This window comes from Misgurnus anguillicaudatus, chromosome 24 (genome assembly GCF_027580225.2).
Source record: "Misgurnus anguillicaudatus chromosome 24, ASM2758022v2, whole genome shotgun sequence".
In the NCBI taxonomy this organism is placed as follows: Eukaryota; Metazoa; Chordata; class Actinopteri; order Cypriniformes; family Cobitidae; genus Misgurnus; species Misgurnus anguillicaudatus.
The window spans coordinates 7,110,682-7,124,190 of NC_073360.2; the positions used below are offsets into that span (position 1 = coordinate 7,110,682).

At 38.7% G+C, this 13,509-nt stretch overlaps 1 protein-coding gene across 33 annotated transcripts in view; it reads right to left on the reverse strand.

Moving 5' to 3' along the window:
* elna (elastin a) overlaps positions 1-13,509 on the reverse strand; it is a 72,892-nt gene that overhangs the window by 6,356 nt on the left and 53,027 nt on the right. For 13 of the 33 annotated variants that reach the window (XM_073863149.1, XM_073863150.1, XM_055195827.2 and 10 more), the window contains 15 exons: positions 13,111-13,173; positions 11,191-11,223; positions 11,014-11,100; positions 10,379-10,411; positions 9,498-9,551; positions 9,376-9,408; positions 9,138-9,245; positions 8,999-9,040; positions 5,627-5,668; positions 5,100-5,120; positions 4,294-4,368; positions 2,683-2,763; positions 2,338-2,409; positions 1,935-1,970; positions 821-868 (listed from right to left, as the gene is read on the reverse strand). In XM_073863149.1, the coding sequence (XP_073719250.1) occupies positions 821-868; positions 1,935-1,970; positions 2,338-2,409; positions 2,683-2,763; positions 4,294-4,368; positions 5,100-5,120; positions 5,627-5,668; positions 8,999-9,040; positions 9,138-9,245; positions 9,376-9,408; positions 9,498-9,551; positions 10,379-10,411; positions 11,014-11,100; positions 11,191-11,223; positions 13,111-13,173 (828 nt within the window). The remainder of the gene's footprint in view (positions 1-820; positions 869-1,934; positions 1,971-2,337; positions 2,410-2,682; positions 2,764-4,293; positions 4,369-5,099; positions 5,121-5,626; positions 5,669-8,998; positions 9,041-9,137; positions 9,246-9,375; positions 9,409-9,497; positions 9,552-10,378; positions 10,412-11,013; positions 11,101-11,190; positions 11,224-13,110; positions 13,174-13,509) is intronic. The other 20 variants (XM_073863146.1, XM_055195819.2, XM_055195799.2 and 17 more) reach the window with 17 other exon arrangements.

Here is a 13,509-nt window from a genome sequence, read left to right on the forward strand (position 1 = left end):
GCCAAATAATGCATTGAAAGCATATATAAAATTAAAGGTAGAATGTATGTGGCTTTATTGAGTGAAAATTATCCAGAGACGCTTTTATATTTACAATCCTTGGATTTGCCTTTAAAATAAAATGCTCAATTATTAACATTATGTAAGAGTAATGAATAATAATGTTGAGCTCTGCTCTGATTGGCGGTTTCTGAGAGCAGCTCCTACAGTAGCTCTGTGTGTGTGTAAACAGATCTTATGTTTGAGTCTGTATCAGATGAAGATCAGAATTTGAGGAATAATCAATTGTTTGGAGATTGTTGATGGACGTTTCTGAGTGGTAAGTTTGTGTTTTTTCAGTATGGACCTGCAAAACGTAACTGTAACGTCAATAGTAGAACTTCAGCCTAAACGCTAGCAAATAGCAATAACTAGCATACAGGGCTAACTCAGTCCCAACATTTTTTAGCATTTTAACAACTTTGTAATTAATTTAATGTTAAGGGGTGTACATCTAGACTGTAACATCACAATGGTGTTATGTTGACATTGGTCTGTTTTCCAGCCGTCTTTTGCATGCACGAGGTTTACATAAGCAGGAGGAAACAATCGTGTTTAAGGCTCATGATATGTCATTACCATGCACAGAACTCTTATTATTCATTTATGCCAAGATAAATACAGTTTTACATTCTATGGCACCTTTAACAAAATGAGCAAACCATTAGATAGTAATTAAATAAGATTAAAACCTGCTCCATTTTTACCTTAAAACAAAATTCTATTCTGAGGAATGTAATTTTTTTGTCTTGAAAAAAATGAACATTTTGTGATACTATACCTGGATATGGCTGTGGGTATCCACCATATGAACCTGGAACTACACCACCTAAGAATGACAGATTCATAAATTAAGTTGTGAAACTAAATACTGAATTTATATGATTTGTTTACAGATTATGTTACTTTACATGATTACAACTTCCCCAGCCCTGCATGTTATTTGTCCTGTTTCACGAGACAGGATCATGGCAGCCCTATTTGTTGGTTGTCTAGTGTTTTTGTGGGGAAGCACATGGCCTATGTTTGTGATTTATGTGCCATGTGCTCTCCTGTCTTGAGTCTTGATCCCGCCCCCTTGTTTACCTGTTAATTATCCAATTATTAGTTCATGCCCTACACCTGCTGCCAGTTCCTCTCCTATTTCATGTCTACGTTTGCTGTCTTTTGCTGGATCATGGTGTATCTTTAGATACTGTTGTGTGTGCCTTGTCTTGTCTTGTCCTGCTGTTATGTTTATTATTTGGATAATTGTCTTTGTTTGCCCCCTCACGGGTGTTTTTTTGTTATTAAATAAAGTATATTTTGTTTAAGAGCTGTCTGCAACTGAGTTCTGTCTTCCCCACACACAAGTGATTATCCCATAACCAGATCTAGACAGGTGGAGCTGGGGGTGGAGGCGGGTGATTGTTCGAGCTCTTAGATCGCTTAGGGCGCACTCACATTATCTAAACCAAACCAAACCATGCCCCAGCGCGAGCCCAAGTAAACCACGCTCCAGCCCACTTCTGCAACCCGGCCGCGGTGCGATTAACCAACCCGGCCCGGGCGCGGAACAGAGCGATCTAGGCAAACAAACCAGTCTTTGGGGGTCAAATGCGCCCGAGCGCGGTTTGGTTTGGATAGTGTGAGTGCGCCCTTAGAGTACGTTAACAAGACTACCTTAAAATGTAGATGTTAAAGTAGCATTCATTGTGATGGGGTCTGTATTACTTTTTTTTTATGTCAAAAAGGATACATGTCTTTGTCTTGCTATCAGGGGCATATAATTGTGTTTGTACAATAAGAGATCCCTACTACTAATGCCATCTTTCTCTGACTGAACAGTGAAGAATGAGTTATACACCGGTCTGGTATAAGAAATCGGCTTTAATATCAGAGAAGTATTGTCTCACCTTGCTGTCCAAATCCTGCACCCAAAGAGCCATAGCCTATTGATAAGGTAAAACATATCATCCATTAGAGATCATACACGCTAAAAACAGACGGTGCTAAATAGCACTAAAAGTGGTTCTCTGGCTCGTACTCATAGGGGAGCCATTTGAGTGCCATACAGCACCTATGTAGCACCTGTGTAGAACCATATTGTGCTATATAGAACCATATCTGAGGCTATAGTGGTGCTATATCACCCCCGTATGGTTCTTCATAGGTGCTTTATAGGTGCTATACTGTATACAGTAGCAAATGGTTCCCTTATGATTATGAGCTTGTAGTGCTATTTAGCACCAATTCTTTTGTGTTGAGTGTAGTGTGACATCAAAGAACATTACTAAGCTGAAAATAATATTTTCTTACCTGGTTTGGGTGGTTTACCACCAGTCCCGACACCACCGGTTCCAAACCCAACACCTGCTGGATACCTCACACCTAAAGAGTTAATAATAACCGGTCATTTAGATTCTGCTATTTTAATCTATATCACACTTATCCATAGTACACTTTTATCCCCAGAGTGACCTAAAGCTAAGTGCTTTATTCAAGAACCTCTGTGGTCATTTATGGGCTGCCGCTCCATGTAGTTTTTTTTGTTACCAGTCACATATACTGTACTACAGCATTCACACTACCCCTTGAGTTTCCAATCATGCAAAATAATATTATAACAAATAAACATGGAGGTATACACAATGTTTGATTTACCTGTTCCAGGTATGAGACCAGGAACACTCCCTGCCCCACCAACTCCACCTACACCTGCGACAGTACCTGTCCCACCAACACCTGGATCACAAACAATGCAAAAACATCATATCAGGCTGATATAACCCAACAGTTTACTCAAAAACAAAACTCTTATGAATAAGAATTGAGATCTAACAGACATAATTTCACTAAAAATGGAAACATTTTGGTCTGTTCTTCACACAAGAGACTGTCACATGAACTAGTGGTGAGTGGGGGAACATGGTTAATTTTATCACGGCTACTTATTTATTACATATTTATACAAGGCCGAGCAATCTGTGTTTTGGGTCTTTTTAAGATGATCTTAGAGTTTTATGTGTTTTGGTTAATATATTAAACAAAGAGTGTTTTGAAGGCATGAAAGTAAATTTCTTCATCTTATGTTTTTTTTTCTGAGTTAAGTGTGTAAGTCACCAAATCCAACCTTATATTATTTTAATCACAGTCTTGTTACCTAAAACATAACACCATTTTGAAACATGTCAGCAACTCATAGTAACTCATAGCTGGGATTGAAAACATTTTTACACAGTGTTACAATGAAGCCTCAAGTATACAATGATAATGAAATGAAAATGTAAATGCTATTCATCAAAATAATAACTGTTAATAGTCTTAATTTTTGTCTTAATTGTGCAGCCCTTTCAAAAAAATCTGTTTATATGCATTGATGCACAATACAAGGATTGTAAGATGAAGGATGATGAATGGATGAATGTATGGATATCTATCTATTATAGGCAGATATATAAACAATATCCACTTTTAGTATATACACAGAATTTGATTGAATTATTTGTGTTTAAAGTAAATTTTCTAGCAGGTTATACAACAAACCCTCTGTTTGATACAATAAACCACACATATGGGGTAAGTTGTCATGTTTGCACTCCTGTCACTTTCAGTGTAATTGTATGATAACTGTAGGTCCCACAAACAAACATTAAAGGAGCATTTCACCCGTAGAAACATTAATCTTTATTGAAAGTGCATCATATTTGTAGTCAAAATGTAACATACATTTCGAATTTGGTGCCTTTTTGACCGAGAAAAGGGGTGTTTGTAGTCTCACCCCCTCAACAAAGATATTGGACTTTCTGCTTTCAATGAAGCAAAATTATGATTTTTACATCACTGAAAGAAGGAAGTGCAACACTGAAATCTGTATTTCTCCTGTCTCAGCGGCAACTGAGGAAATGTTGCATGACCATTCAAAAACATGACTGGGGTTCTAACTATACAAACCTTAATGCAAATGGGTGAAGTGTCGCTTTAAGTGTTCATTTGTAGCAGAGATGTGTGTGATGATTGTGTAAAATTTTTTTATCTAACTTAAATATTTGCTCTCCGATCTCCCCTACTTTCGTTCTGAAAATTCTCCTTTATGTTTCACAGAAGAAACAAAGACCTATGGGTACATACATATCTTTTTTCAGTAAACAATACTTAAAATATTAAAAAAAAAAAAAAAAAAACTCAGATGCTGTCTGAATCATATGAGCCAGAGAAATATACAGTAGTGACACACATTCATCAAACTAAACAGACTGTGGCAAACTATCTGACCTGGGGGTTTCAGTGGCTTGGCTCCAGGTAACACACCAGTTCCAATTCCAGACTGTCCAACACCGTAATATGGACCTAAAACATCGGGGAAAATAAAATAAATACTGAATCACTGGCTGCAAATAATATTAACAATAGGGATAGGGGTTAACCCCACCACAACCTGTATAAAAAGTACACTTTACTATAATGTAAAATAGGTGCCTACAGTCATTAAGGGTAATGCTGTGTTGCTACAGAAACTGTGGTTAGGTTTGAATCTGAAAAGTTTTCCCCTAATGGCTTATCTAGCCTGCAAGAGGTCAGGACGGTCTATAAGAAATATTGTCCTGGTATCATACACATACAAAGATGTCAAAAATATATATATATATAGTAATAACATATATGTTTGTAAGGGCAGTTTGGACTGCTTGATGGAGAAGAAGAGATACATCACTTGTCACTTTTATAGAAATCGTATTTCCTTTCAATAGGAGTCAGTAGTAGATGTTATATAGTAATGTTAGTCTGCCCTCTAGTGGTTCATTTAATCAATGTAAAGTGGGAATAAGGGACCATGGCCTCTGGTGAGGAACAATTTCACAACTTCAGAGATTTAACTGCACTGAGAATACAAAAGGAAAATTATAGATAACACAATAAATGACATTGATTATAGGTCAATAAATATGTTTTTTTTGCCATATGGGTTGTAAATTAGAAGTGTATTTGTTGCCCCTGAAATACATATTGAATGTTAATCTATAAAATGTTAAAAACTAAATATATAAAAAAATAAATGACATATATGATGAAATATTTACCTTGAGCAACTCCTGTTCCACCTACACAAAAATGCAGAGAATTGTAAAATGACAATGGAAACCAACAAATCAATATAGGGGCGGTATTTCAGACAGGGCTTAGATTAAGCCAGGAATAGGCCATAGTTATATAAGGACATTTAAGTAGTACATAACTTACAAAAAACATTAATGATGTACATCTTGAGACAAAACAATGGCATTGAGATATTTTAGGATATGTCAGTGAAAGCTGTTTTCATTTTCTGTTGCATTTTAGGCTGGGACTAGACTTTAGCCCTGTCTGGGAAACCGCCCCATAAAGTACAAGTTTGAATGCACACAACACCCAACTAAATATTGTCTTAAACCACCCAGAGGATCATTCTTTAACCACATCTAACAAAACAGACTGACAGGCAAACTGAAGTTCGGTTAATGTTGAGATCAGACGTAAAATGAAATGGGATTAAAGCGAGAGCTCAACGGGAATGACGTTCCTCAACATTCAGACAAGACATTTGTACATGCAACACAGTAGATCTTACTGTGCACAGGGGCCTTGCCAGTTCCTACAATAGCCGTCGGTCCTGCCAAGAAACAACAGTTTGCACCTTCAACCCTTGTGCTTCAAACACAAAAAGACAGCATAGAAGTGACTATTTCAGCTCAGGCCTTTAACATTGTGGAGGAGATGCAAGAAACCCGCTACAAAGTAATATGGGCAAACAGAAATAACAGCAAACTGCAGCAAAATGTTTGTAACTTTTTTTTATTCAAGCCTGGTGCCCACTGTACTACTGATAGGTAATCAAGGAGCAAAAATAACTAAGCGAATTAGCACAAACATTGAGTCCACATAAACATGGGCTTCAGAAGCAAAAAAATCCACCAAAAATCATTTACTGCCATTTTGATATTATGTTGCCGTTATTGTTTTTATTAAATAAAAACTGTATAGATCGGAAGAGCCGCTAAGACGGTCATCGTTGGGACATTCTTTAGTTAAAGGAACAGTATGTAGGATTGTGGCCAAAACTGGTACTGCATTCACAAAACTTGTGGCTAAAACTGGTACTGCAATCACACAACTGGTGGCCAATACACAACATGACAACATAAACATCAGTTGAGGGCTGCAACTCCGCTTTTTAAATGACACTATCCTGGACAGACCACTGTCGTGGGTGATATAAATATTTGAAATGAAAATGATTTCTTAATGTCTAGTGACATATCAGGGCCATTTTATGATTAATTGATATACATTTCTTACATACTGTTCCTTTAAAAAGATGTTGGTTAAAGAGTTCAGTTAAAAGGTGATTTTTTTCACATAAGCCAACATGTTTCCTTCATTCATATTTTTCTAATAATTAAGGTGACAGGTGTCATATTTCATTCATTTTTCCCTGTGACATTTTCCCTGACAGTGCAATGTTAAAATACTTATTTTTTATTTTGACAAGACGAATAAAGGTAAACTAATACAATTTTGTATACCCTACATTTTATATTTGTTATACCCAATCTCTCTCTCTCACTGAAAAAATATGTGTCTTTGGATCGGATCGAAGTAAAAAATGTCAACTTGTTACATCTAATTACTAAAAATTTTGAGAAAAATTTGATTTAAATCTAACGGATCTGTCGAGTCGGGAAATCATTCTTAGCAGAAGGCGGGTGAACACAGAGTGATCAGATATTATAAGCGGGAGTGAATAGGTGTGGAATAGGACCTTGCAGGAGAAGGACAAAAACAATCGCTTGCAGACTTCTAGTGCAGCAGGTGAAAGTACTGAAAACACGAAATGGAGTTCAATTTATATGGACTCTAAATGAGCCAAATGGAATGGATTTGAGGAGGCAGCAGCGTGGACAATAAGGTTGTAGCTGAAATGGGGAAATGAGTTTAATTTATCAGGGCATTCCTCTAGTGCCCCCTTCTCCAAATCTTACCCTGGAGGTCCGGAGCCCTGCAGAGTCCAGTTCCAGCCCCGATCAAACACACCTGCGCAAGCTAATCAAGGGCTGTTTCTCAATGTCAAGGATACTTACTTGGCAGGACTAGTCCTTACAAGTCACTTCCTTCAGAGGCTAGCCGAGGCTCCTCTTAAGCATTCGGAGAACACGTAAATGGAACAAGCTAGCAAGTGCACGTCATTGCGTCAATGAAAGGTGTGCTTTCGACGCTGCCCGCGTAGGATTGTGGGTGATTTCAGCATGTGAAGAGCACGAAGGATACACATATGCATCCTTTCCTGTATATGGGATATTTCTCAAACTCAGGACTCAGTCCTTGGCTGAAATTCCGAGGATCCGCAACATTGTAACAGTCCTTCGACGTCGATGATGTAGCATCCTCGAAATTCTGGCTTCCGACAATCCTTCCTTGACATTGACAAACGTCTAAGGTCTTCATGATGACTAGACAATCACAGGTGGGTAAGTTTGATTAGGGTTGAAGCCAAACTCTGCAGTGCTCCGGACCTCCCGGGCAAGACCTGAGGAACCCTGCTCTAATGGAATGGATTTGACTGACGGCGCTTTAACAAGTGAACTGACAAATGCGGTAAATTAGAGAAAAAGTGAGTGGGTCCAATATCATTGGTCTTAAAAGTGTGTGGGTCTTTTCACATATAACTTTCTTTGGTTTGAATATCTGAAAGTCTTGAATGTATAGTAACATAATTGAATGTTTCCAGTAATGTTTCTTTGTTAAATCTCTGATCTCTTGACATCCATCTTCTGAATATCCAGGACAGTAATATTATAGTCTATTGTCTCAATCAACAACAAAGTATTCACTGCACTTTAACATACTTACACACTAACTTCCTCAATCCCTTCCCCTCTGGGAAATCCCAGCCACTATTTTGCAGTTTATGCTGACAGACTATCAAGCCCTCACTTACTGCATTTGTCAACATGATCCATAAGCAGGATTAAAAGAGTTTTGCCATTTTACTTCAACCAATTGCGCCTGAGCAACACATTGCACCTACTACAAGTTCAAAAGAAAGTGGAATATGTCCTTTCAAACATCTCATGCACAAGTGCCACACTTTCATAAAAGGTTCAGCAGTAACTGTCTCCCCCCTTATGCCCTTCACCACCTTATGCCGAGTTCAGACTCGATTTTAGCCCTGATTTTGACTCGCCGACAGGTTTTGAGAAATCGCCGACAAATGCCCAAAATCACAGGCAAATCGATGATCGTGCACGCGAGTGACAATCACACAGTGTGAATTTTTAAAGACGTGTTCTGAGAGAATCGCCCACAGGTCGCCAACACCTGTGAGATATCTGGCATACTAGATATCTAAACTTGTCGATGATTCAAATTCATGCCGTGTGAAATGTGTTTTGACTGAAAATAACATTGGCAAAGACCTACAGCCAATGAGAGAGCATCATACAGGACAGCTGGAAGTTCGGGGAGGAGTCTATCCAAACATTTCCTTAATTTTCCTGCTTCTTGCGAGCTACCATTTTTAAAAATAATTCCAATCTCACATGAGAACTCCGGTCTTGCACGCGAGACCTCAGGTTGTTTCCTTCGCGTCACTTCTTGCGTGCGTTTGGTTGTGAGACGTAGTTTGCAGACCAGGACAAAGTTGTCGGCAATTCTTCTTACGGTAAAGTCATGCAGTATGAAACCCCTGTGGCCAATCCATAATGCAGTCTGAAACAGCAGCGACTGAATGCTACCCCAGATAGTCACGCAGTGTGAAAACATCTGTGACCCGACTACTTTGAAAATCATGCAGTCTGAACTCGGCATTAGTTATCTCTGTACATGGAGATGGTCTTGACTTGGACATTAGTGAACTATGAAACTTGTTTAAATAAAAGCAACTACTATTCCCATGCATTTTATTACAGGTCAGCAATTGATCATGCACAATCTGTATTTTTACCTGGTACAGCAGTCCCCTCAGGAGCCAGGGTTGGGAGCTTTGCTGTGAAATATTTTTTTTTAGTTTATAACCCAGTGTGCTTCATGTGTATGTGGTTATATTGTATCAGCAATAACAGAACACACATTATTTATTGTACCTGGTTTCCCAGTACCACCAGGAACCACAATCCCTGTCCCGCTCGGTACGGCCACCACACCAGTACCACCAGGTGTCGCACCAGGACCGACTCCAGTGATCTCAGCACCTGCCAGAAAATGAGAAGTTATCCTTAGGCAGTAGAATTATGCTGCAATCGTAAGGTTTCGCTTTGACAAATGAATGTAGGTTTCAGAGCATCTGTATGTCAAGCAGTATTTAAAGCTATATTGGCATACCAGTTTTGGGAGGTTTGACTCCACCAGGATATCCTGCAAAGATTGAACTCCATTTTATTCATATGACATAAGCTTTGTCATTAACCCAAACTGTTTATCTAAATATCAGTTAAATCGGTTACCCCCAGTTCCAAGGACTGGTGCCCCTCCAGCTCCCTGCACTGTCCCTGCTCCTCCTGCAGACATCAATAACAACCAGGTCACAATTCAAATCTGTATGTGTTAGTATTCATTTGTATTGGTATTAATATTAGGACTGACGTTAATAATGCATTAACGGAAATTAATTTTAATGGCACCAAATGTATTAACGCAACGCACAATTTCTGTTTGTCCATTGGTCTAGCAATATGTGGATAAATTGGGACACAGCCTAAATATAGGCCTTAATGTTCTTATATAAAAACAAGAACATTAAACCCTCGTCTAGCGAATCCAATGCTCTAAATAGTTGTTGAACATCTGAAATGATCTTTTTTGTACGAGTTCTAAGATGTGTACCATCCTAAATTCTCAACTCATACACAAAGGATGGTTGTCCATCCACTGAGATTTTGGTTTGGGTTTTAAAACATACATGCAGGAATGAGACAATTAAATGCAGGGATTGTTTGATGTTAAAATAGTTAGTAAGATCGTCTAGACTCGAAAACAATCTTCCTCGCTGACTGACACATCTGAAGCCCGACCCCGATATATAGAATCTACACAAAATTACAAATATCTGTTTGTCTGTATAATAATCTGTATGTGTGAATGTTTGGTTAACTGTTGAGGAAAATATCTGATGTGTAAATTATATTAGATCTGAATACCAGTAGATCTTAAAACTGTCTGTCTCAATGTCAATCAAATAATAAAAGAAAAAGAAATATATAACACATATTGATATTGTTTTTGACTTTGTGTGCCAAATCTTTTAGTTTTATGAGTGATTGTAAGGTAAGTTAAGTATGCTGACTCTGTCAACTTCAAACAGGTGTAGTTCTGTCAATTTTCTCACCATATTTAGGAGGTTTAACTCCTGCTGGATACCCTGTAATAGCAAAGAATTCATTAAAGTGATTCAAACTTTCATATCTCTTTGAGCTGTATAATGCATGCCATTCAGTAATTACAGTAAAGTCAGTCCATTGTAATTATTTGGCTAGGGCAGAGGCCTAACAATCATTATAACATTTCTAGTGTTTATATGTTCTGGTTTTGTTCAAGGACTTTTATTATGCAATGGACTTTTAGTTTGAATTTGGTTCCTTTGTTTCTATTTTGAGTTTCTTCCTGTCTACAAACCATATCAATAATAGGTCTCTCCACTTTTAGAAACTTCTGAATTAGAAAGTATATTATTTTTATGAGGTTTTAACATTCAAGCAGAATCATCTGTAATCCATCTACTTCTGCAGTGGAAAGATTCAAAGCTCAGAGCGTAAACAATAATTTATTATGCATAACCCTCACCTTTCAGCAAGGACTACATAGTAAATGTTATGTCACCAAGTTAAAATGTATTAGCTGGTATAATTTATAATGTTTCCTTCAATTTCCAGATTGTTCATACGCATGGGTAGGCAGTAATATTTAATTGATAAATGTTTGAAAAAAGTGGTGCAGCTGTCTGGAAAACAAAAGTAAAGACACCTCCAGGAACGCCTCCAGGAATGCCTCCAGGAACGCCTCCAGGAACACCTCCAGGAACGCCTCCAGGAACGCCTCCAGGAACACCTGCTGAATGATGTGATGTCTTATTAATAAACTTAGATTTCAGTTTAAAGAATATTTTTGGCAACAGACTATACTTGTGACAATACCACTTACCGTATTTAGGTGGCTTTATCCCAGTTCCATATCCTGTGAAAACAAATGATCTTTTTATTTTAAGTGAAATGTAAACTTAATTTTGTGGTATTTTGATTAGTGCAGATCCACACTTATATGGTCCTAGCTAGTCTGGTTTCCCTTTTTAACTGACAAAAACAGATTACTGTAGCCTGCTAGTACATGTGAGTTATTTTCTCTCACCCAGGAACATAACATACATGTTAGCTGACCAGTGAGTTCAAGAACAAGTTTCTGACACAGCTATCTTTTATTGCCGCACCACCCATCCCTGTGCCCCCGATAAGAAAAAGACAAAAGATTGAAAGACTGTAAAATAAAAGTTAACCTTTTACACTTGTCATCTCATGATTGTGTTATTGTACCTTCTTCTCAATATATCAACTTGTTGCATACTTGAAGTTAGGTCAAGCATCTATTAAATTCATATTGATTATATGTTTCCTATATTTTAATTTTGTTGGATCTCTTTTGTTACCTCTAGGGCAGAGGTGGGCATTCCTGGTTCTGGAAAGCCACTGTCATGCAAAGTTTAGCTCCAAACTTAGTCAAACACACCTGAAAATCCTAATCAAAGGCTGCAGGATTACTTGGAATTGAAATTCAGGTGTGTTTGATTGGGGTTGGAGCTAAACTTTTCAGGACAGTGGCCCTCCAGGACCAGCCCTGCATTCCAGTTCTTTTTTATGACCTTCCCTCATTAACTTCCCTCAGTCTAGTTCACTCGCGTGTACGTCATTGCTTACATTGTAAAAGTGCCCACTACTGGTGGAACACTTGGTTTTGGAGGAACACAAGTGGGTTCAAAAGAAACGCCCTAAGCTCTTGATCACATGGGAAATGCAGAGCGCCTCCTCCATCATTTGAACTGTGCAAAGCGTGAGCTGCTGAAGTGACGTCACAATTGTGTTGCATTGTGGTATATGGAGCTGCCTAAAGTGTACATATGAACTAGACTCGGTCAAAATCGAGGGAGCGAGGGTCTGTCCATATTAACTTCCTTTGTTCACTTGACGGAGTGGAGCGCACTTCAAAATGGCGACAGGGATTCCCCCAAGGGGAAGTGTTTAGGGAAGTTCGCGAGTGCGTGTCCAAAACTGGAGTGGAATGCAGCCCAGGAACTCCCACCCCTGCTCTACGGGACTTGATTCAATGCTTGTTTGAACCATACTGGCAACACCAACAAATTGCTTCAATTGTCAATAAAGTCTGCATATTATTATGCTCCTGACTGAATTGTCTATAAGGCTGATCCCATATTGCTTTCTGAAGAACTTTGTCATTTCTGTAACGCAAGTCAATGTCAAGCTGGGTGTAAGCAGCTATTCTTTATTTTTAAGCCCATCAAAGATCCTAGAAGGGATGCATATTGTAGCACAAAAATCTTACATTTCTCATTTGGATGGTGTAAGCTACATGTGATAGTCATTAATTGATAAAATAGAACATCTGGCTACAAGGAAAAAGTATATCAAAGTGGATAATTTGTCTAAGGTGCATCCTCTAATACCTGGGGTATCCCTTGGTTCTAGTCTCAGCCCTGTCCACATTTTGATGTATTTACAACATCTTTGATAGCAAATGATACGGGGCATGGATTTTTCTTCCCCTGCTAACAGCTAACAAAAATCTGCTGTGATGTGATTTGGTCCACATAGTAGCTGTGCAGACCACTCATCAACTGCAATGTCATACAGGTCTACCAGGAACTTGGGGTGGAGTTTGATGACTACAGTAGCTTAACTTCACAGACCACATGACAAAGTCATGCTGATCTATGGTTTACAACATCTAGAAAATCAAACCCTTGCTATCTAAGCATGTTGCACAACGCCTTGTCCAAACCTCTTCTCTAGGCTAGAATAGAGAAATAAAACAATGTTGATGCAATATCTTCGCCTCCAATGGGATATCCCGTTCCTATTCCAGCTCCACCTGGGACTCCACCAGCTCCACCCAATCCTAGTAACAGCACAAACAACACCAAGTTATTTTTTCAGAAAAATTTCTGCAAATTTGTTCCAGTGTGCTGCTTCATGTTATTTTATTATTTAAGCATATACACCGATCAGCCATAACATTACGACCAGCTGCCCAACATTCTGTAGGTCCCCCCCATACCACCAAACAGCCCCGGCCCGTCGAGGAACGGGCTCCACTAGATCCCTCCACCAAAACCAGCACTCACATTTTCAGCAATATCAGCTACACTAGCTCGTCTGTTGGATCAGACCCCATGGGTCAGCCTTCACTCCCCACGCGCATCAGCGAGCCCCGGCCACCCATGATCCCGCCTCC